The sequence below is a fragment of the Mobula hypostoma genome, chromosome 17 (assembly GCF_963921235.1).
Source record: "Mobula hypostoma chromosome 17, sMobHyp1.1, whole genome shotgun sequence".
NCBI lineage: Eukaryota > Metazoa > Chordata > Chondrichthyes > Myliobatiformes > Myliobatidae > Mobula > Mobula hypostoma.
In genome coordinates, this window is record NC_086113.1 from 61,170,869 (window position 1) to 61,196,455 (window position 25,587).

A 25,587-nucleotide genomic window follows, 5' to 3' on the forward strand; every position below is an offset into this window, starting at 1 on the left:
GGTGGTATCCCTAACCCTTTCAATTTTATTCATTTAAAGATGGACTTACATGGCCTAATGCAGATAAACAAATGCTTGGTAAAAATGATTCATGACTTTGTACCAACCAGAAGGAAGTACAAGCTCCATTGTTTCTTCATTATATTCCAGATTTCTACAAGGTACCTCTGAAGTTTTCATTGCAACATCTTCTCCATTGTGATCAGGATAACTTTCACTACACAAAAAACAAACAATTTTTAAGGACCAGGAATATACACTCTTGAGCATGTTCATCATTTAACGATATAGTTGATGTGACTTAACTCCCTTCTCCCTTAATCACTGACAAAGTGTCAAACCACATTATGAAGTTTGCTCAAAACTTCTACTGCCATCTGTGTACAGTACTTCCCAACTTCCAATCTGAAAGTTACTTCTGATTCCATTTTAATCATGGAAATAGCTTTCCAAACTTAGCACTTCCAACACCGATGAGGTGTTAGACAAGACTCTAGAACGCCCGACAGTCTTCAACAGAAGACAAACCTGGAGGTGAAACTCTGCCCTTTGTAGAACCCTCATGGATTTCAACTGTCTTTTAAAACATCTCTATTATTCAGACACATTTAACATCCATCAAAAATTAATGAATAATTTAATCCTGATAAAGGGTCTCAGACTGAAACATTGATTCTTTATTGCAATCCATACATGCTGCCTGCTGAGTTCCTCCAGCATTTCTGTCTGTTACTCTCTATAATTTAATAGAAACTTTAACAAAACAAAAGCAATTGGGGATAATTAAAAGAATAAACTGAAGTATGATTGTTAAAAATAACAAATTCCTTTTTGTCACCTAATCTGCAGGCCTAGAATGTCCAATGAAATCAAAGCCATCTTGGAATCTGTGTTAACAAGACCAAGTTCAGCAATGGAGAGCTGTGATAGAACTGCTCTCCTGATCCACTCAGTTAATTGAAGACTCAGTGTGTACACGCAAGTCCAGGACATAATTAATTTTGAACGGCTGAACAGCAGCAGTTCCTGTACAAACTGTCCCCATTGTTGGCAAGATTCTGCCTGGTGTAACCAACCACCACAATATTTGAACACAGAGCAGAAGAGATAAGCACACAGTTCATTGTCACAGATCTCTTGCAATTTCAATGCTATAGAATGACTGCGCTGAAGTTTTCAGGACAGAAAGGATGGAAACAGAAGAGAGTGAAGACAGGTGATAGCATTCTAAAAAAAAAACACTGGACAAGTTCCTCTAGGTGGAAAATATCATGCGTGGTACCAACCAAGCTGACTGAAGAGCACAGTGATATCAGTCCTCTGAATATTAAACCTGGCTTCATTCAGTCCCATTTCTTGGGAAGCAGGGATGGGCGATACCCATGAAGAACCTGCCATTTTTATGTCAGCCAGTTTGGAAATTAGGAAAGGAAGCAGTGTGATCAGAGGTTTCACAGAAAAGGAGTCATGGGAGAAGATGGTGCAGCTCATTAAATTTGTAAAGAAAATCGGAGAGTTGGAATTCATGAGAATGAACAAGAACAAGTGATTATCCTGTTGAAATAACGAGGGATAACAAAGGAAATAAATAGTAATGGGAAAATTACCTCAGAAAATTCTCTCAGACTAGGAGGTCAAAGTGCTGAGGGCAAAGGAGAAGCTTAGGGTAAGTTTAAGCTTAAGGAAAAGAAGCTTGGTGATATTTTACACTACAGGATGGATTTTAAGAGATTTCAATAGTAGTCATGGTCAAGCTGAAAATGCAGCAGATATTCTCAAGTCTGGTCCTGGTTTGCAAGACCAAAGTCACATTTATAAGGAAATTACAAGAATGGAAGATGCTGAAGACATTGGGGGGGGGGGGTGAAGAGGGCAAAAAGCAACTTGAAGTACAGTTTGAAAATTAAACTACAGGGGTATTACAGTGAATGGAGATGCAAAAGCTGTAAGTGTGTAAATAAGTAGTAAGCAATCCAGGTGTTTTTTCCTCTCCTAGTAAACAAATATTAAAAGCAACTGAAAGCTTCACCTGGATACTGAGGGATATTGTGATTTAGACAGCATGTCCACACATTGTACATTTATTACTCCTTCTAGTAAAACTAATAGTATCTTGGCTTCTGCCAAAAACAGCACAATTTTCTGACAAATATATGTAAATATCAAACATTTTCTAAAGCCCAAAATGTGTTAGTACCTGAAATCATAGAAGTCTGCAAATTCAATAGCAGCATCACCATCTGTGAACAGTTTACAGTGACTGCGGTCAACCATGTGAGCCTGGACAGCTTCGAGTGAATAAAAAGACCGTCCCTTCTCATTGCACCACAGGCAGATATTTCCTACAGCAACTTTTTCTCCTAAAACAAAAAGAAAGATGCATGCATGCATTACCAGTATTCAGCTAGCCACCCCAAAGCCTACAGGATCTCAAGTAGCTTCAGTATATGATATAAAGTGACTTCAAAAAGATAAACTTCCTCTCCAAAATATATAATTTTGCATAAATATCCAATCTTAGTTTTGACAGTAACAACATTCAAAATAATTTACCTCAATTGTTAACTGCTTTAATGTAGATGACCCATACATAACAGGGTGGGGAGGGGATTCATGTTCCCAGAAAATCACGCATATTGTGATTTTCCATTACACAAGCCGTAACATTTATGCTTATGTCAGAGCTAAAAAAAAGTTGACATACAAATTCCAAGAGATCTTTATTTTATATCTTAGATCTTTAGTAGAGATTTGTGAATTCTGTAATGACAAAGTTTTTTTGTCCAAATTACTGTAACACAGGGGCTGTCTGTGTATAGAAGCTCTTGAATTTACCATAACTTGAAACTCTGTGATACTTACCCAAGTATTTTATCAGCCCCCTTAGATCCACTAAATATTCAATATCGGGGATAAAGAAACCATGGGATTTTGTCATATGATTCACATTTTTTAACAGAGTTCGTGAATGGTGAGAGCAGAATAGGCAGTCTGTGATTGGAAAGGCGGCAGGTGGAGAGTCTACCCTCAACCCTTTATCAACTTCGCTCTCCTCATTTTCTTCTAATTCATCTTCTACCTCATCAGCAGAGTCTATATCCTCCCAATCACCTAATGGAAAGAGTGAAAAGCAAAGTTAATTATAACTTAACTGATTTGCCACAGCAACATAAAGTATTTATAGATTAAATGCTAGAACTCAAAGTGTTAGTATAAGCACCAAATAAATACAATAAAATGCCAACAATCTGATTGTTCGGAAATCTAAGTGGTTTGTCATTAGGCTCATGTGGTTCTGCTTTGGGCACTTGCTTTGGATGAGCACACATCACTCATCCAGGCTGATGTCCCCCACAGGCTTCGAATTAATCACCATCATCCCTGTACCAAAGAACTCTACACCTTCAGAACTAAGTGACTACACTTAGTGGCACTGACGCCAATCATCATGATGTACTTTGAGCGGCTAGTAATAGCACACATCAAGAACTCCATTCCTGTTACAATGGGCACTCACCAATATGCTTACTGACAGAACTCCTCTACTACAGATACCATAGCATCTGTCATGCACTTGGCCCTAGCACACCTGGAAAACAAGGACACTTACGTCAGAATGCTGTTTCTGGATTTCAGTCTGACATTCAACACAAACCTTGGTGAACAAACTTGTACTCCACGGTCTAAATACACCACTGTGCAACTAGGGGTTGGACTTCCTAACGAAGAGACCTCAGGTAGTCAGGATGTACAACTGCTCCTTCCTCCTCATGGCTGCCGTGCTGGGCTGTGTGCTGAGCCCATTGCTGTACACTCTGCACACACACGACTGTACGCCGAACACCCAAGTGGCCACATTGTTGAGTCCTGGAGCCAGGCAAATAAACTCTTTCTTAATGTCAACGAAGGATATGGTTATCAACTTCAGGAGAACTCACACCATACAACCCCCTTTTTACATCGACGGCACAGCAGTGGAAACCTGCAAGCAGTTTCAGACTCCTGGGATTGCGCATCTCACACAATCTGTCATGGTCCCAGAACACACCCTACACAATCAAGAAAGCACACCACCACCTCAGCTTTCTGAGAAGGCTGAAGAGAGCTGGACTACACATACCTATTCACATAATTCTACAGGTGCGCAGCAGAGAGCCTCCTGAGAAGCTGCATGGTATGGAAATTACACTCCTGCTCGCAACAGGTAGTCAAAACTCTAAAATGCATCACAAGCACCTCCTGCCATCAAGGACATGTATACAGAAAGGTGCCAGAAAAGATCTGACTAAATTACAACAGAAACAATTGTGCTTCTTCTCATCAACACTGAGTACACTGTTTAAACAGTCCCAGTCTAGTTTCAAGTATGTGAATCTCTGGGGTAATGCCTTCTACAAAAGCCATTTGGAGTCAGGTGTTCCAAGCAATGAGATGAGTTTGGAGGTGTGTGTTGGAGGAGTGCCCTGCCCTACAAAAGAGAACATAGGCTTTAAATTGAATCAAAGTTAACCCACGAAGTAAATTATAAAAAGCAGCTTCTAGAAGCCAGAACACTCCCCACCTGGCATCCATGGCATCTCAAACTACTGAAACCAAAACTAAAATAATCATTTCATTTAGTCTTTGGTAAAGGAAGGATCATCTCAGAAACCAGTCTTGAAACAGTCTTACTGCACAGTCTTTAACTCTTCTCACTTCGAAAATACCAGCCTTGATAACGTTCCTGGTGGGGATCAGCAAGAAGTGCTGGGCCAATTAACCATGAGGAGAGGGTGAGCTGATTAGCCTGGAACCCGCTTGTGGCATATATAACGGTGTGAACATAGGTCCATTGGCTCTTCTAGGTTGACCATCTAATACATTGGATCTTACTATGAACATGGAATCTCCCTTGGTTCTTTAGGGAGAGGGGCATCCCATGCACAAGTGTCCGAGGTCAACTCTCTCAACGTGAAGCATCCCTGGATACTGACTGGAGCAGCAAATCCAAGAGGGATAAATAGGCCCTTTCAGTACCAGTGATCTGGAAAACAAGGGTGTTGGTAGAGTTCCTCAAGGCCCAGACTGCACTGCATATGAGGGATGTCCTGTCTAAAATCAACATTCTGTAAACCTTATGCCAAATCTTCGGATGAGAAATGTTGCATGACCTCAGCACTGTTGGATATGACCTTACGTAGTCTGAGATTCAACTGCACTGACATGTCTTGCGCTGCTTTCAGCAAGTTGACAACTTCTTCTACACTAGACAGTGATTAAGACTGTCATCATAGGTTCTATTACTATTTATTATTTATGGTGCAACTGTAACAAAAACCAATTTCCCCCTGGGATCAATAAAGTATGACTATGACTATAGAAATGCCTGTGCACTTCAGCGCTTCAGTCCTGAATTCCTTCTCTCCCTTGGATAGCTGTCCTCTTAAGGTCAAAGATTGCCACAGCTGATGAGAGACAGTTACCAAATGCATGAACTCCAGAATCTTGTTGTCCAGCTGGTGATCACAAAACCACAAGAATCTGAGGTAATCTTGAAGATCGTCTCTCTCTAGGGAGCTGTGAAACATTAGTTCAATGTCTGCCATCACTGCAACAGACTTAGTTCCAAGTGCATGAGGACCCTGAGCAGACTGTTATTAAGGTCTGGACCCTGTAAGAGCACACTGTTCAATGATAAACCTTTGAAATGAGCACTGGAATCAGAAAATTCATACTTGTTCAGGTTTTGGGAGCTGTTAAACACCAAAATTGGGCAAATAAGTATTGTTTTTTGCTGGAATCTGGTGGGGGTGTTCCTGCAGAGTTTCTCCATGAGCTCTACATAATGATCTTTCATTTCTGGGTTCCTTTTCAATGTGTGACTGAGGGACCCGAGTAGACTATAGGCCTGCTCCATCTTGTTTTTGTAGGAGTTGTTATGGAGAGCAGAAAAGAAGGGGAGCTACCTAACTGTTTGACATGTCTTTGCTAAACTCTTTGTTCATGATTCAAAGGAAGACCTCACCTTCAATGGAAGGTGCCAGTTTATAATCATCTTCCAAGCGATAGAAGACCAGGTAGCCTACATCTGATTGAGTAGAGGTAAGTATGCCAGAGAGCATGGTTTGTTTACCTACAATCTTCCCTTTCATACAGGTTCTACCTCACAGGGTCTGAAATGACTTTGAATGCCTGTTCTCCAGTATATTAGTCTTAAATGTGCAGACAAGCACCACTGAGACAGACTTTACCCATTATGACCCAACTCAGGTACAGTCATTGGGCACAAAGTGCATTTTTGCACTGTACACGCACCTTATCTGCACAGATGGTACTTTTAGTTAAATTAAGTAGTGCAAAAAATGTAGTTAGGTAGAAGTGTTCATGGGTTCAATGTCCATTCAGAAATCGAATGGCAGAGGGGAAGAAGCTGTTCCTGAATCAGTGAGTGTATGCCTTCAGGTTCCTGTACCTTCTCCCCAGTTGTACCAATGAGAAAAGGGCATGTCCCGGGTGATGGGGGTCCTTAATGATGGATGCTGCCTTTTTTGAGGCATCACTCTTTGAAGATGTCCTAAATGCTACAGAGACTTGTACCCACGCTGGAGATGACTGAGTTCACAATTTTCTACAGCTCCTTTTGATCCTGTGGGGGAATCTTGTCAGCTACGTCCTTAAGATGTAAATGACCACGTGCAGCTTTAGGGGTTCTGATTTCATCCCTTGTGCTCGGAATATGATCACACTCAATGACGGTTGACAAGGGTAAGGAGACCCCCCCCCCCCATTGACTCAGAAACTGAAAACCTACAGCATAATACAGGCCCTTCAGCCCACAATGCTATGCCAAACATGTACTTACTTAGAAATTACTTAAGGTTACCCATAGCCCTCTATTTTCCTAAGCTCCATGTACCTATCCAGCAGTCTCTTAAAAGACCCCATCACATCTGCCTCCACCACCATCACCACCAGTCCATTACACACACTCACCACTCTCTATCTCCTCTGTACCTACTTCCAAGCACCTTAAAACTGTGCCCTCTTGTGTTAGCCATTTCAGCCCTGGAAAAAAGCCTCTCACTATCCACACGATCAATGCCTCTCATCATCTTATACACTTCTATCAGGTCACCACTCATTCTCTGTCGCTCCAAGGAGAAAAGGCCGAATTCACTCAACCTATTCTCAAAAGGCATGCTCCCCAATCCAGGCAACATCCTTGTAAATCTCCTCTGCACCCTTTCTCAAAAAGCATTAATATGTTGATTTGATGATCCAAATTTTATAGAGTCACAGTCTTGTAGACATAACATTTGAAGATAACTACTGCTGGTCTGAACATCCTACAAACAGATTATTTGCCTTTTGTTATATTACTACCCTCCTGTACGTGGTAGGTCATATCGAACCCATGTTAGAGAGTTTTTCGAGGAAGTTACTAGGAAAGTGGATGAAGGCAAAGCAGTGGATGTTGTCTACATGGACTTTAGCAAGGTTCCACATAGGAGGCTGATCAAGAAGGTTCGGTCACTTGGCATTTGGGATGAGGTAGTAAATTGGATTAGACATTGGCTTTGTGAGAGAAGCCAGAGAGTGGTAGTACAGGGTTGCCTCTTTGACTGGAGGCCTGTGACTAGTGGTGTGCTGAAAGGATTGGTGCTAGGTCCCTTGTTTGTCATCTAAGTCAATGATCTGGATGATAATGTGGTTAACTGGATCAGCAAACTTACAGATAACACCCAGATTGGGGGTATAGTGGACAATGAGGAAGGCTAACATGGCTTGCAGAGTGATCTGCAGCAGCTGAAAAATGGGCTGACAAATGGCAGATGGAAATTAATGCAGACAAGTGCGAGGATTCGCACTTCGGTGGGATCAGCTAACAGTGAATGGTAGGGCACTGAGGAGTGTAGTAGAACATGGGGATCTGGACATACAGGTACATAATTCATTGAAATTTGTCATAGGTTGTAAAGAAAGCTTCTGTCACATTGGCCTTCATAAATCAATCTATCAAGTACAGAGGATTGGATGTCATGTTGAAATTATATAAGACACTGGTGAGGCCTTATTTGGAGTATTATGTGCAATTTTGGGCACTTACCTGCAGGAAAGATGTAAGCAAGGTTGAAAGAGTGCAGGGTAAATTTACAAGGATGTTGCTGGGTCTGGAGGACCTGAGTTATAATGAACAATTGAATAGATTAGGACTGTAATGTTTAGAATATAGAAGACAGAGGCTATTTGATAGGGGTATACAAAATTATGAGGGGTGTAGATAGGGTAAATGCAAAAAGGCTTTTTCCACTGAGGTTGGGTGGAACTACAACCAGAGGTCATGGATTAAAGGTGAAAGGTGAGGTTTAAGGGGAACATTAGGGAGAACTTCTTCACTCAGACGGACACGTGTATGGAATGGACTGCCACCACAAGTGAGCTCGATGTCAACCAGAGGTCATGGATTAAGGGTGAAAGGTAGGGTTATGGAGGGCTAAGTTGCCGCCGCTGCAGGTTCATGGGAGTAGGCAGTTTAAATGGTTTCAGCATAGACTAGATGGGCCAAAGGGCCTGTTTCTATGCTGTACTTCTCTATGTCTATGTTTATGATATCTGGCTGATCACCCTCCCACTTCAGAATGCTGTGCACACGACCAGAGACATCCCTGACCCTGGCACCCGGGAGGCAACAAACCATCCGGGAGTCTCTGTCACGACCACAGAACCTCCTTTCTGTATCTCTAACTATCAAGTCCCCTATCACTACCGCTCTCCTCTTCTTCCACCCTCCCTTCTGCACTGCAGAACCAGACTCAGTGCCAGAAATCCAGCTGCCGCAGCTTGTCCCACGTAAGTCACCCCACCCCCCCAAAACAGTATGCAAATCTGTATACTTGTTGTTGAGGGGAATGGCCACAGGGGAACCCTGTTCTGCCTGCCCTTTCCCCTTCCCTCACCTGACGGTAACCCAATTACCTGTGCGCTGCTCCTTTGGCGTAACTACCTCCCTGAAGCTACTATCTATAAACACCTCATTCTCCCGGATGATCTGGAGGTCATTCAGCTACTGCTCCAGTTTCCTAATGTGGTTAGTTAGGAGCTGCAGCTGGATGCACTTCTTGCAGGTATCGTTGTCAGGGACACCGGGGTCTCCCTGACTTCCCACATCCTGGAAGAGGAGCATTCCAACATCCTGCCTGGCATTCTCTCTACTCTAAACAAACAAAACAAAACTTACCGGAATCTACCTGTTCACGCCAAAGCCTGTTGAGCCAAAGCCATCCCACTCTGCTCCCTCTCACTCCACTGCCCACTCTCAACACTGCCTGCTGTATATGGTGGTCTTTTTTTAAACCTTTGGCGCTCTACGTCACGCGCCTGCGCAGTCTAGCCTCTTTTCCACAACCAGTGTAAAAAAAAATTGTCTTCTCTCCGAGATTCCTTACTCCTTCACTCTCGGCCTCTTGCTCCGATTTTCCGAGTTATTAACCCCTTCCTGTTTCTAACTTCCACCCACAGAGACTCAGTAGACAATCCCTCGATGACTACCTCATTTTCCGCAGCTGTGACACTATCTCTGATCAACGGTGCCTCGCCCCGCCCCTTTTGCCTCCCTCCCTGTCCTTTCTAAAACTTCTATAGCCTGGCACTCGAAGTAACCATTCCCACCCCTGAACCATCCAAGTCTCTGTAATGGCCACAACATCACAGCTCCAAGTACGGATCCACGCTCTAACCTCATCCACTTTGTTCATGATACTTCTTGCATTAACTCTATTACAAATCCTCTGGCTTTTCTTCTGGCAACTGCTGATGTTCCAGAACATGTCTTTAAAGTGTATGGGAAAACAGAACCTTGAACACTGAATGTATCAAAGAATGTTATTTTGCCAATGACACATTGCTCTGATCTTCCAATATCACATCTGACTTTACCTTTTGCTTAGAATGTCGTTTCAGATAGATGTTGACTATATATATTTTGGAGCAGGATTTGCTTGGAAGTCTTTCCTGGATACATCTGTGCATGGGGAAGTAGCTACATCTGATGGATGCTCAGCTGGCTCCCCACTGTGCTCTGTGCAGGTGTACTGGAACCAGTAGGAACCGAAGGAGCTGGCCCTGATTGAAGTGCTGATATGTGCTGGTCACTGTTGCCCTCAGTGCAGTGTCTGATAGGTTTAGTCTTTTGTGTGGTGTGCCGTTGAAGCACATTTGAGACATATTGAGTGTTCTTTTAGAAAGCACCTCCAGCCTGCAAGCTTCCCCCCCCCACCCCCCGCATTTCCTTAAGGAGTGACTTTTTTTAAAATTATGGACCAGGCATTGTCTGTCACTGTTCATGATAAGAGTTTTCAACTTCAGTTTTGTTTACTGTGATAGGGACTTTGTTTTTCCCATGCTTTTGTTGGAGAATTCTTTTTGAATGTGGTGTTGCTGGAAGTTGAGAGCACAAAACTTAGAGTCATTTCACATTTCTTCTTGGTGGCTGATGAATTCAACAAAGAATGAAAATGGCAGATAAGGGGCATGATAATTCATTTTATACCCGAAGTCTTCAGATATCCACTGTTCTTCAATATTGTTCGGTACTTTCTCAACTAAAGGGTTTATACCTCTTGCTATATCCAAGAAACTCAGTCCCAGTAGGTAATCCTCATTTTTTTTGTGGCTTGCAGTTCGGACAACAGATATGCAAGCTCCTTTAGCTTCCACAGTTCTTCGTGTGAGAGCTTGGGAAAATTATTTTGTCTACTGGAGGGAGATTATTCAATTGCCTCTAGAGAGCCCATAACAGTTGGCCAGCTTCTGCTAGTGTTTGTAAACCATTAGCTGGTTTATTAATGTGAACTGCCCTAACCCTTCATGCATGTTGCAGTGACACCTCCACCTGACCCCCTCCCCACATCATGCCACTTACAGAAAAGGTCTAGCTCTTTACTAGGTTGAGACTTGGTCCTTCCACAGCATTGTAAAACCTTGACTTCCAGTACAGATAACTGGCAGACTTGAGCACTTTTAGTCCTGTGACCACATCTTGACGAGCCAGATATCAAGCCAAATCCAATGCACCAGCACTCCTGATTGACAGCATCGTGGAAAATGGTTTGCCAAATGTGTGCCCTGAGATGGATGGAAGTTCAGTCTGTCAGATGGGATTGGCATCAATAGCAACCCTTGACTTATGTTGTGGGTCTTTGCAGACTTTGACTGTCAATACCTAGACTATGTGAAAGGCACGCTGGCTGCGTGGTGTGGATAGCTTCTCCTTGTAGAGCTGGACCAATAACTTTTTTTTATAGCCAAAATGCATTTTGACATATTCTTTGGTAAGATGCATTGGCTGTTGTGACGATTCTGATTCTGGTTGTAGACTCATGACTAAGTCGGTTGCTGCTTCATACACCTTTGCCTCTCCTAAGGCAGCCTCAGCTTCACACTCTTCCCCGAGCGCAATTAATGTAGCCACTGCACAGGTTCTCTCTCTGTCTATATGTGCTTTTCCTATTTGCATCTCAACTTTGCATTTAGCAAAAGCCGTTGTCATTCTTGCTGCTTCAGTTCTGGCTCAGATTTGTACTGCAGCCATGCTAATTGTGGTTTTGTTTGAATATTGTTAAGATGTGATAGACACGGCACAATCTGACCTCACTTCCACCTGTCGGTGACCAATATTGCTCAGTCTGTAAGCCGACATCATCATCTATAGCACTCAAACGCGTCCCTACTCCATGGCCTTTGAAGACAAGTTATCTTTTCACTCTACTGCCCTCACAGTGCGTATGTACAAAACTATGCAGTGAGTTAACAATTTCTCAAAAAAAAATCACCTGAGTTGGAAGCTTTGTTCAGGGTTTTTAAATAGGATCTTACTTGTAAAAAGATATTGCTGTTTCAAGGGCAAATAAAGAGTGAATGGATATGGATGTCTTCCCACCACTTTTTAAATTGAATGAAAATTAACCCACACAGGAAGTGACATAAAAACACCTCATGTACAGGAATAGAACCTGATGATACCTTCTCCCATCTTCAACCGTTCTCCTCTTCCAGGACACCCTGCTCTGGTCTTCTGCATGCTCTAGATATCTCCATTGCTAACTGCCAACAGAACATTAACCATCTCAACTTTACCACTCCTCTCTCCAATTCCAACCTCACTGCTCTCCACACTAATCCTAACTTCACTGTCAAACCCGCATATAAGGGAGATGCTGTTGTAGTCTGGTAGACTGAGCTCTACCTTGCTGAGGCCCAGTGACAACTGTCAGATACCTCCTCTTACCTACCCCTCGAACAGGTACCCATTAAGGAACACCAGACCATTGTCTCCCACATCATCACCAACCTTATTAACTCTGGGAATCTCCCATCCACTGCAACCAACCTCACAGTTCCCTCACCTCACACCTCCCATTTCTACCTCCTACCCAAGATTCACAAACCTGCTTGTCCAGGTAGGCCCTTTGTTTCTGCTTGTTCCTGCCCCACTGAATTCAAATCTGCATACTTCAATTCAGTTTTAACCCCCCCCCCCGGTTCAGTCGCTTCCTACCTGCATCCGTGACACTTCACACGCTCTTGATCTTTTCAGTCATTTCAATTTCCTTGCCCCGAGCATCTTATGGATGTCCAGTCCCTATAAACCTCCATCCCCTACCAGGAAGGCCTCAAAGCTCTCTGTTTCTTTCTGGACAGCAAACCCAACCAGTTCCCCTCCACCACCACTCTCCTCCAAGTGGCAGAACATCCTCACTCTCAATAATTTCTCCCTCCGCTCCTCCCATTTCCTTTACACAAAAGGTGTAGCCATGGGTCCTCTCATGGGCCCCAGCTATGCCTGACTTTTTGTCAGCTACATGGAACAGTCCTCTCCAAGCCTACAGTGGTATCACTCCCCAACTTTTCCTACATCAACTGCATTGGTGTTGCTTCCTGCACCCATACAGAGCTCGACAACTTCATCCACTTTACCTCCAACTTCCATGATGCTGAGAATGTTACACAAGTCTGTAGTGGCCAGTGCTATCATGATTGCTGTTGTGTGCTGGGGCAGCAGATTGAGGGTAGCAGATACCAACAGAATCAACAAACTCATTCGTAAAGCCAGTGATGTTGTAGGGATGGAACTGGACTCTCTGATGGCGGTGTCTGAAAAGAGGATGCTGTCCAAGTTGCATGCCATCTTGGACAATGTCTCCCATCCACTACATAATGTACTGGGAGGGCACAGGAGTACATTCAGCCAGAGACTCATTCCACCGAGATGCAACACAGAGCGTCATAGGAAGTCATTCCTGCCTGTGGCCATCAAACTTTACAACTCCTCCCTTGGAGGGTCAGACACACTGAGCCAATAGGCTGGTTCTGGACTTATTTCCTGGCATAATTTACATATTACTATTTAACTATTTATTATTTATGGTGCAACTGTAACAAAAACCAGTTTCCCCTGGGATCAATAAAGTATGACCATGACACACTGCCCTCAAATTTATCTGGTCTATTTCCAAACACTTCCCTCCCTGTTCTCAATATCTCTGTCTCTATCTCTGGAAACAGCTCATCTATGATGTCTATTCTAAACCCACTGACTCTCACAGCTACTTGGACTGTACCTTTTCCACCCTGTTACATGTAAAAATGCCATCCCCTTCCTTCTCAGCTCCTCCATCTCCGCCACATCTGCTCTCAGGATGAGGCTTTTCATTCTAGAACTAAGGAGCTGTCCTCCTTCTTCAAACAAAGGGGTTTCCCTTCCTCCACCATCAACTGCGCCCTCAACTGCATCTCTTCCATTTTGCACACATCTGCCCTCACTCCATCCTCCTGCCACCCTACCAGGAATAGGATACCTCTTGTCCTCACCTACCACCCCACCATCCTCCACATCCAGCACATAATTCTCCGTAACTTCCGCCATCTCCAATGGGATCCTACCACCAAGCACATCTTTCCCCCCCATTTTCTGCTTTCCGCAGGGACTGCTTCCTACATGACTCCCTTGCCCATTCATCCCTCCCCACTGATCTCCCTCCTGGCACTTATCTTTTCAAACGGAAAAAGTGCTACACCTGCACCTACACCTCCTTCCTCACTACCATTCAAGGCCCCAGACAGTCTTTCCAGGTGAGGCAACACTTCACCTGTGAGTCCGTTGGGGTCATCTACTGTACCCTGTACTCCCAGTGTGGCCTCCAGTATACCAGTGAGACCTGACGTAGATTGAAAGACTGCTTTGCCATGCACTCACCGTCCATCCGCCAGGAAAAAGAAACAGGATTTCGCAGTGGTCACCATTTTAATTCCAATTCCCATTTCAACAACTCAGACCATGGCCTCCTCTACAGTCGCAATGAGGCCGCACTCAGGTTATTGGTATAGGAGTAACACCTTATATACCATCTGGGTATCCTCCAACCTGATGGCACAAACATCAATTTCTTGAACTTCCAGTAATGCTTCCCCTTCATCATTCCCATTTTTCTTCTCTCACCTTATCTCCTTACCTGCCCATTTGATTTCCTAACTAGATGGTTTAGTTATGGTTAGCTCATCTGTAATACTCTAAACTGTCATTGCTCCAAATCTACTGACAGATACAAGTTGGTTCACAAACAAAAAAAAATCTGGTGCTCCTCCCAGTTTTCTTTCTTCCATGGCCTTCAGTCCTCTTCTATCAGATTCCCACTTCTCCAGACCTGTATCTCTTTCACATATCAACTTCACTGCTCTTTACTTCACCCCTCCCTCCTCTCATCATTCAACCCATCACCTACTACTTTGTACTACTTCTTCCCTTCCCCCCACTTTCGTACTCTGACTTGTCATCTCTTTTTTCTGGTCCTCATAAAAGGTCTCAGCCCAAAATATTGTCTGTTTGCTCTCTTCCATAGGTGCTGCCTGGCCTGCTGAGTTCCTACAGCATTGTGTGATGAGCTTGATTTCTAGCATCTCTAGATTTTTTTTTTGTTCCTGAACCAACTTGTATCTATTAGTAGATTTGCAGCAATGACAGTTTAGAGTATTACAGATGAGCCAACCATAACTAAACAATCTGGTTAGGAAATCAAATTTTTGGCTATTCGATTTTGTTAAAATGTACAGCTGTAAAGCAAGTACACATTTTTAGAAGACAACACCTTGATACAACGAGAAAATGAGCTTTGTTAGGTGTACTGTAATAGCTTAAGATTTAAAATTACTGAGACTGCAAAATATTTCAATTTTTAGCAAGAGACAGAGGTAATGCATAACCAAAACTTATCTAATGTACATATTATTTAGGGTTGTATTACAATAGGTGATAAGTTAGTTGAGCCCAGAAAAATTGAAGGTCAAAAGACATTTATTAGAACATATTGAAAGCACATATAAAGGCACAACATCCATGTCAAGGATCCTCCCACTCTGAACAATTTTCCACCACTCAGCTAAAACTGACAAGAGAAACAATCTGCAAAACATCTAAGGGCTTACTCCTGAAAAAAAATGGACAGATAAGCCAATTGAGGGCCCACAACAACTCTTATGAGAGAACACCTTCATTGTCTGATGGTTTATTTTAAGCATAAGAATGTAGGGCCAGCATAGAAAGTGTCCTGTCATGAGATTTCATCATATATATGCCAAATGGTATTGTACACTTACCAGCTAACCAGCCACACTTCAATAACTGATAAGTTGCTGAAGGCAAAATTATCATTTACATAATCATCTTCATCAGGCACAATGCCCTGTTTGAGCTTTGACTGCCATGGCCCACACAGTCCTGTTTCAGGTCAAGTGGAACATAAGCCAACCCCCAAAGGACTGAAACTGCATAACATTTTATGATCTAAAATTACTCACCATCCCCTTCAATCTCCATCACATCCTCCTCCTCTTCTGAGGATTCATCCTGTCCCATTTTTTTGGCTTGTTGTTCCAACCAAAGTAACCGAGGAGGTTTGTCAGGTCTTTTCTTACTCACTCCTACATTAGTACCACCAGTTGTTGGATTAATGGTCCTCTTCTTTGCTGCAGGAGAAAGCTGGGCCTTTATTGCCTGTTGAATGGCTCTATTCAATGTGTCCTTATCCATCCTCTCGTCATTCAACCCCTTTTCCAGATTTTTTGTGTTGAGTCTTTCCAGCTCCTTATTTGCAAGTCCAGTGGCCTTCTTTTCTGCATCAAGGTGTTTCTTTGATTTCAAATGATTTTCATAGGCATTGAAGGTGGCAAATTTCTTGTCACAGGTTGCGCAGTCTGTAGCCGTTCCCTTGTTCTGCTCTTCCATAGCCGCTCTCTGGGCCAGCACACGGTCTTGGAAATTTTCAGCTGTGACGGGAGGCATGTCTGCTACTTTACGCTTCAGGTTATACCTGTGCCAGTCGGTCTTGTAGTGTGATCTCTGAACCTCAGTATCAGCAAATGCCACACGGCATGTCATGCAGGTGTAGGAAGACATTGCTTCAACAGAGATAGTTAAAAATCAAAAAAAAAGAAAAAGAAAAAGAATCAATCCCAATCTCATTCTGTGTCACTATATTAAGCAAAGAACTTAAATTTATTGTATATCTGGAAGGACCTTTAAAAATACTTATTTTTGGTTGTTATTTAAAAGTTTAATGTTTGCAAAACTGGATTTTATTCTGAATTTGTTAACAAAAAATGATGGAATTTCTCATTTGTTTCTGTCATAGCAGTGATCAGTTCAATTCCTTTCAGTGCCCTCAACCTTTGATACCCAAACCACAGGCTTAAAACCACATTCTGCAGTAGTTTCCAATATTTTACTACACATGCACAATCTTCAATCCATGCATCTTTCATGGATCAGAGGTGCTAAATCTGAAGTAGGACGGTATTTGTGGAGGATGGGGATTGAGAGTGAAGCAGTTGGGCAACAAACGATGGTGGGGGAATGGAGCTATGGGGGAGCAGCAAGAAGAGATTTTTGAAGTTTTAAGATATTTTGGATGGGGGGCGGAATTCATTCATGACCCTTTTTCAAAAATTGTTAATTAAAACAAATTGCTGAAATTGACTTTAAAGATTCTTTCAAATAATGATGCATGTACACTGCACAGGATAAGGTGAATGAGATACTGTATGATGTCATTTGGCAGAAATGCCACATATTCAAATACACAGCTGCCCCAAAAATGTATCAGTAATTCTGATGAAATTTACTGAAGGACATCCAGTAAAGATATTGGAGCACAAGGAAAGTTTACATTTCTGTATTTAATTATTCACTAAATTGGCACAAATTGGAGAAAGGTTAATTTGGACCAATATTAAAATGGAGCAGAAAGAACAGACTCATAGCCTTGATTGAGTAGGAAAGGATCAGTGTAGATAATGTGTGCAACTACTTCAGCAGTGATCAAATTATAAATGACTCACCAAACCTTTAAGCTGACTTGGACTGCATCTGAATACCTTTACTGAACAAAAAATGATTCTCCCAGTCCTAAAAGACTCATCAAACACAGCTTTTGCAGGGAATAGGTGATGGAGTTATGAGACAGGAGTGAGATAGATCAGTTGGTATAGTGGTGTCGCAGCAACAATTCAAGGCCAAGGAATTGATTGCGGACTTCATGGAGGGGAAATCAAGGAAACACACACCAGTCGTCATTGAAGAATCAGCAGTAGAAATGGTGAGCAGTTTCAAGTTGCTGAATATCAACATCTCAAAATCAGATTTAATATCATTGGTATACACTGTGAAATTTGTTGTTTTACAGCACAGCACAATACATAATACAAAGACTATCAGTTGTAATAAGAAATGTATATATAAAAATAAAATAAAATTAGTGCCAAAAGAGAGGGGCAAAGGTACTGAGGTAGTATACACGTGTTCATTGTCCATTCAGAAATCTGATGACAGAGGGGAAGAAGCTGTTCCTAAAACACTGAGTGTGTGTTCACACTCTTGTACCTCCTACTTGAAGGTAGCAGTGCGAAGAGGACATGCCCTGGGTGATGGGGGTCCTTAATGATGGATACCTTTTTAGGGTTTTGCCTTTTGAGAATATCTTCGATGCTGGGGAGGCCAGTGCCCATGATGCAGCTGGCCAGGTTTGCAACTTTTTCCAATCCAGTGCTATAGCCCCCCCCCCCATACCAGAGAGTAATGCAAACAATTAGATGCTCTCCGCGCATTCTGTGAAAGTTAGCTGGAGTCCTTGGCCACATATCAAATCTCAGATTTTGAATGAAACATAGCTGCTGCCTGGCCATCTCTGTAATTGCATCAATATATTGGGCACAGGATAGATCTTCAGAAATGTTGACACCCAGTGAACTTGAAACTGTCGGCCCTTTCCACTGTTGATCCATCTTCTTGAAGTTCACAATTAATTCCTTAGTTGTTACTGACATTGAGTGCAAGATTGTTGCTGCAAATCCACTCAACCAGCTGATAGGCCACACTTGGAGTACTGTGTGCAGTTCTGGTCACCTCACTATTGGAAGGATGTGGAAGCATTGGAAAGGGTACAGAGGAGATTTACCAGGATGCTGCCTGGTTTAGAGAGTACGCATTATGATCAGAGATTAAGGGAGCTAGGGCTTAACTCTTTGGAGAGAAGGAGGATGAGAGGAGAAATGATAGCGGTGTAAGGGGTTTCTTCTTTTATGTTACTGCTAAGGCTGATAAAATGGCTTCTTTGTTATGTTATAATAAAATGGCTTCTCTGTAATGTTAACTGCTGAGTTAAAGGTAGCAGCTTGTTTGGGTTATAATTACTGATAACGAGAATTGTATTCATTTGCTAACCAATTGGGATAGATTTTATTCTTTCTTGTGTGTCTGTAAGCTATTATTTTCGTGGGCTTTGGGCAGAAGGTGCGATGAGGACAGAGAGAGGAGACATGATGTAAGATGGGCGAGGATCAGACCCAAGAGGGAGTCTGAGGCCCAGGGTTTTTCTGGAGGAGAACCGAAGAGGAATGGCAGAAAGGAGACTCTGTTAATTGAGCTCCAGTGGTTGTGCACAAAGTGGTTGAACTTTGATAAATTTGGCACCTTTTACTTTCCTTTTATATCGCATCTCTATTAATTACATAGTTCCAGTAAGATCTATAAAGTATAATCTGTAAATCTTACATTGTGTGCTGTCTGTTAATTGGCAGGGTGGGGTACATCACAGGGCATCCACACAAACTTGATTACCCAGTTTGGCGGGGCCAAAGGCTGCTTCCCCTAGACGAAAGTAAGCTGAGCGAGCCTGAGGGTTACCAGGAGGCTACAGAGGTATACAAGATATTAAAAGGAATAGATAGAGTAGACAGCCAGCGCCTCTTCCCCAGGGCACCACTGCTCAATACAAGAGGACATGGCTTTAAGGTAAGGGGTGAGCAGTTCAAGGGGGATATTAGAGCAAGGTTTTTTTACTCAGAGAGTGGTTGGTGCGTGGAATATACTGCCTGAGTCAGTGGTGGAGGCAGATACACTAGTGAAATTTAAGAGACTACTAGACAAGTATATGGAGGAATTTAAGGTGGGGGGGTTATATGGGAGGCAGGGTTTAAGGGTCGGCACAACATTGTGGGCCAAAGGGCCTGTACTGTGCTGTACTATTCTATGTTCTACCTATCTCACTCCTGTACACCTCCTTGTCACCATCTGAAATTCTGCCAATAATAGTTGTGTCATCAGCAAATTTATAGATGACATTTCGGCTGTGCTAATCACAGTCGTAAGTGTGGAGTAGAGCAGTAGGCAAAGCACGCATCCTTGATGTGCATTAGTGTTAACTTGTCAGTGAGGAGATGTTATTTCTGATCCGCACTGACTGTGGTCTCCTGATGAGGAAGTCAAGGATCCAACTGCAGAGGGAGGGACAGAGGCCCAAACTTTGAAGCATGTTGATTTGTACTGAGGGGATGATGGTATTGAACACTGAACTGTAATGAATAAACAGAACCCTGACATAGCTATTGCTACTGTCTAGGTTGTCCAAGGCCAAGTGGAGACTCAGCCAGCTCCACCGTGAGCACTGGCCTCCCAGTATCAGTAACATCTTCAAAAGGCAATGCCTCAGAAAGGTGGCTTACATCATTAAGGACCCCTACACCCAGAACATGCCCTCTTCTCATTGCTACCATCAGGGAGGAGATACAGGAGCCAGAAGACACGAACTTGATGTTTTAGGAACACGCTCTTCCCCTTTGCCATCAGATTTCTGAACGGACAATGTTTCTTATTGTAATTTATAGTGCTTTATGCACTGTACTGTATTGATCCTGCAAACAAATTTCAGGACATATACTAGTGATATTAAAATCTGCTTACGGACATCACTGCCAATTGCTTTGCTCTAATTTGAATAGCACCTACTATTCTTTGGTCTATACTGAATTGATACCAATTAAAAATTTCAATTTGAATACTTCTCAGAACTAAAACTCAAGTTTTCTCAATGACACCAGTTTCTAGTGGCATACAGTTAAGACTGAAGCCCTATAGAAAGTTTCACTAGCAGCACTACTCTTTACTGTCTACACCAATAACATCCATGAGAGCAGAGGTAAAGTGTGCTTAAACTCAAGAATAACAGAATTTATTCTCAGAATGTGGATGGGAGAACTATGATTGAACTTGGATGCAATGGGGGGGTAGGATTGCAGAAAAGGAATGATGTACTAGATACTAGATCTAGTAGTAGGTAATGAACAGGGTCAGGTCATAGATCTCATAGTGGGTGGGCATCTGGGGGACAGTGACCACCACTCCTTGGTCTTTAGCATTATCATGGAAAAGGACAGAATCAGAGAGGACAGGAAAATTTTTAATTGGGGAAGGGCAAATTATGAGGCTATAAGGCTAGAACTTGCAGGTGTGAATTGGGATGATGTTTTTGCAGGGAAATGTACTATGGACATGTGGTCGATGTTTAGAGATCTCTTGCAGGATGTTAGGGATAAATTTGTCCCGATGAGGAAGATAAAGAACGGTAGGGTGAAGGAACCATGGGTGACAAGTGAGGTGGAAAATCTAGTCACGTGGAAGAAGGCAGCATACATAAGGTTTAGAAAGCAAGTCCATTGAGGAATATAGGGAAGCAAGAAAGGAGCTTAAGAAGGGGCTGAGAAGAACAAAAGGGGACATGAGAAGGCCTTGGCGAGTAGGGTTAAGGAAAACCCCAAGGCATTCTTCAATTATGTGAAGAACAAAAGGATGACAGGAGTGAAGGTAGGACCAATAAGAGATAAAGGTGGGAAGATGTGCCTGAAGGCTGTGGAAGTGAGCGAGGTCTTCAATGAATACTTCGCTTCAGTATTCACCAATGAGAGGGAACTTGATGATGGTGAGGACAATATGAGTGAGGTTAATGTTCTGGAGCATTTTGATATTAAGGGAGAGGAGGTGTTGGAGTTTTTAAAATACATTAGGACAGATAAGTCCCTGGGGCCTGACGGAATATTTCCCAGGTTGCTCCACAAGGCGAGGGAAGAGATTGCTGAGCCTCTGGCTAGGATCTTTATGTCCTCATTGTCCACGGGAATGATACCGGAGGAGTGGAGGGAAGTGAATGTTTTCCGCTTGTTCAAAAAAAGGTAGTAGTAATAGTCCGGGTAATTATAGACCAGTGAGCCTTACGTCTGTGGTGGAAAAGATTCTTAGAGATAGGATCTATGGGCATTTAGAGAATCGTGGTCTGATCAGGGATAGACAGCATGGTTTTCTGAAGGGCAGATCGTGTCTAACAAGCCTGATAGAGTTCTTTGAGGAGGAGACCAGGCATATAGATGAGGGTAGTGCAGTGGATGTGAGGCATTTATTAAGGCATTTGACAAGGTTCCACACGGTAGGCTTATTCAGAAAGTCAGAAGGCATGGGATCCAGGGAAGTTTGGCCAGGTGGATTCAGAATTAGCTTGCCTGCATTAGGCAGAGGGTTGTGGTGGAGGGAGTACATTCAGATTGGAGGATTGTGACTAGTGGTGTCCCACAAAGATCTGTTCCAGGACCTCTACTTTTCGTGATTTTTATTAACGACCTGGATGTGGGGGTAGAAGGGTGGGTTGGCAAGTTTGCAGATGACACAAAGGTTGTTGGTGTTGTAGATAGAGTAGAGGATTCTCGACGATTGCAAAGAGACATTGATAGGTTGCAGAAGTGGGCTGAGAAGTGGCAGATGGAGTTCAACCCAGAGAAGTGTGAGGTGGTACACTTTAGAAGGACAAACTCCAAGGCAGAGTACAAAGTAAATGGCAGGATACTTGGTAGTGTGGAGGAGCAGAGTGATCTGGGGGTACATGTCCACAGATCCCTGAAAGTTGCCTCACAGGCGGATAGGGTAGTTAAGAAAGCTTATGGGGTGTTAGCTTTCTTAAGTCGAGGGATAGAGTTTAAGAGTCGCGATGTAATGATGCAGCTCTATAAAACTCTGGTTAGGCCACACTTGGGAGTACTGTGTCCAGTTCTGGTCGCCTCACTATAGGAAGGATGTGGAAGCATTGGAAAGGGTACAGAGGAGATTTACCAGGATGCTGCCTGGTTTAGAGAGTATGCATTATGATCAGAGATTAAGGGAGCTAGGGCTTTACTCTTTGGAGAGAAGGAGGATGAGAGGAGACATAATTGAGGTGTACAAGATCATAAGAGGAATAGATAGAGTGGATAGCCAGCGCCTCTTCCCCAGGGCACCACTGCTCAATACAAGAGGACATGGCTTTAAGGTAAGGGGTGGGAAGTTCAAGGGGGATATTAGAGGAAGGTTTTTTACTCAGAGAGCGGCTGGTGCATGGAATGCACTGCCTGAGTCAGTGGTGGAGGCAGATACACTAGTGAAATTTAAGAGACTACTAGACGGGTATATGGAGGAATTTAAGGTGGGGGGGGTATATGGGAGGCAGGGTTTGAGGGTCGGCACATTATTGTGGGCCGAAGGGCCTGTACTGTGCTGTACTATTCTACGTTCTAATGCTAACAAAAATTTAAATATTAATGCCACAATACAATTTTGTGTTCAGTGAAGGTGCGGCTGAATCAAAGGTAGTGACCAATCAGCATATAGAAGATAATCAGAATCAGGTTTATTATCACCCGGATATGTCATAAAATTTGTTAATTTAGCAGCAGCAGTTCAATGCAATACATAACATAGAAGAAAAAAAATAATAATCAAGTAAATCAATTAGAGTATATGTATATTGAATAGATAAAAATGGTGCAAAAACAGAAATAATATATTAAAAAAAGTGAGGTAGTGCCATTTTCAATGTCCATTTAGGAATCGGATGGCAGAGAAGAAGTTGTTCCTGAATTGCTGAGTGTGTGCCTGCAGGCTTCTGTATCTCCTACCTGATGGTAACAGTGAAAAAAAAGGACATGCCCTGGGTGCTGGAGATCCTTAATAATGGACGCTGCATTTCTGTGACACCACTCCTTGAAGATGTCCTGAGTACTTTGTAGGCTAGTACCCAAGATGAAGCCGACTAAATTTACAACCCTCTGCAGCTTCTTTTGGTCCTATGCAGTAGCACCCCCCACCCCCCGCCCATACCAGTGATGCAGCCCGTCAGAATGATCTCCACAGTACAACTATATTAGTTTTTGAATGTATTTGTTGACGTACCAAATCTCTTCAAACTCCTAATGAAGTATAGCTGCTGTCTTGTCTCCTTTATAACTGCATCAATATGTTGAGATCAGGTTAGATCTTCAGAGATCTTGATACCCAGGAACTTAAAACTCCTCACTCTCTCCACTTCTGATCCCTCTATCAGGATTGGTGTGTGTTCCTTCATCTTACCCTTCCTGAAGTCCACAATCAGCTCTTTCATCTTACTGACGTTACAGACTGAACTCCTGGTGCTACAACAACTTCTCACACAACATCAGCAAAACTGAAGTCCTGATTACTGACTACAGGAGGAAGAAACCAGAGGAACATAAGCCAGTCCTCATTAGGAGTGGAGAGGGTGAATAATTTTAAATTCCTGCGAGTTACCCTAAAGGATCTGCCCTGGGACCAGCACATGTGTGCCATCACAAAGAAGCCACGATAGTGCCTCTATTTTCTTGGGCATAATCCAAAAGCAAAATACTGCGGGTGCTGGAAATAATCATAAGCAAAGCTAATGCTAGGTCATTCATATGAAACGTTAATTGCTCCTCTTGCCACAGATGGTCCCTGACCAGTAGAGCACAGCCAGCATATCCTGTGCAAATTGTGAATGGATTTAAAAAGTCAAGATTGATTCCCAGGATGAGAAGATTGTTCTCCAATTAAGCCCATACACAGTAAAATTTAGGAGAATGAGAAGTGATCTTATTGATACACAGTATATTATGAGAGGTGACAGCAGATGTGCAGACTGCTTGAGGCTAGAGTCCAAAACATGAGGCAAAATTGAGAAAATGGACTAGGAAATATCTTCATGCAGAAGACTGTAAATCTTCAAAATGTCAAGTCGGGTTTACTGTCACGTCACAAGTACCATCAGGTACAGGTACAAAGAAAAGCTTGTTTTTAGCAACATTGCACGCATTTTCAGACATCACACATAATACTATTCAGAGCTGCGAACGTTTGAGCTCACGGCTGACATCAGAATAGTTTTAAATATTTACGGTACTTATGGGTAGACTCAACGATTCAGTAAGTTTCTTCCCCTCTGCAATCGAATTTTCGAACGGTCCATGAATAACACATCGCTATTCATTTTTGCACTGTTTTTGTCATTTCTACTGATTTTTATATGCTGTATTGCTCCTGGAAAACAACAAATTTTACCTCATTTAAATCAGTCATAAATTTAACTCTGATTCGGAATTAGGTTGCAGTGTTCATATGAAACACGAGTGACCTGACCAGGTTATTTAACGCAGCCAGGTACCAAGGTCCTTGTACAGAGTGTCAGTCTCGGTGTGGCGGTTGACACTGGCCCTGACGATAAGGATTAGCAACCGGGCCTCAACATGGCGACGTCGGCGTAAATACAGAAATTTTGCAAGCCACACTCGTCCGATCTACCGCGCCGGATTCCTGGCCACCCAAGCCGCCGACCCCGAAGCCCCGAGTTCGCCCCCACCAGTTCACTCACCTGCGCGCTGCTCCACGTCCACGTTTCTCCCTCAGACCCGGCCCAGCGCCGCCGCCTGATCACTGCTCCCATAATTCTTTGCGCTGCACACGTCATGACGCCCAGTCGGCTCCCCGTCCCCGCTCAAGTGACTATGAGTCTGGCTCTGGCTCTGTGCCAGGCCGTCGGGACGGCTGCTCCCACGGGCTGTACTGTCGCCGGTGAAGCAGGCCGTTTCCTGCTTCTTATTCAGGTCTTTATGTACTTTTTTTTGGGGGGTGGAGGGGAGAAACGACGTGTATTTAGTGATGACGCAATTAGCAGCATATGCACTGCCTCTTCCTAAAGTCATTGTCCAATTCTGTTGCTGACATTGAGCGAGAAAGGTTGTTGTCGTGACATCATATCACTAGGCTCTCTATTTCATTCTTGTACTCCGATTCATCATTATTTGAGATTCGGGACAGCAGTGGTATCATTGTCAATGGAATTAAAGGAGAAGTTGTGAGTGTATAGAGAGACAAAGCCTTGTGGAGGATAATCGTGGCGGAGGTGTTTGCACCTGCCCTTACTGATGGTA

At 43.1% G+C, this 25,587-nt stretch overlaps 1 protein-coding gene across 1 annotated transcript in view; it reads right to left on the minus strand.

Annotated features, from left to right (window-relative positions):
• Positions 1 to 25,119, minus strand: part of znf622 (zinc finger protein 622) — a 37,364-nt gene extending 12,245 nt beyond the window's left edge. Inside the window, exons 1-5 of the mRNA XM_063069987.1 lie at positions 25,029 to 25,119; positions 15,832 to 16,431; positions 2,863 to 3,111; positions 2,198 to 2,360; positions 108 to 217 (exon numbers count right to left, since the gene is read on the minus strand). Coding sequence (XP_062926057.1) covers positions 108 to 217; positions 2,198 to 2,360; positions 2,863 to 3,111; positions 15,832 to 16,429 — 1,120 coding nt within the window. The 5' untranslated portion in view covers positions 16,430 to 16,431; positions 25,029 to 25,119. The remainder of the gene's footprint in view (positions 1 to 107; positions 218 to 2,197; positions 2,361 to 2,862; positions 3,112 to 15,831; positions 16,432 to 25,028) is intronic.
• Between the last annotated feature and the right edge of the window lie 468 nt (positions 25,120 to 25,587).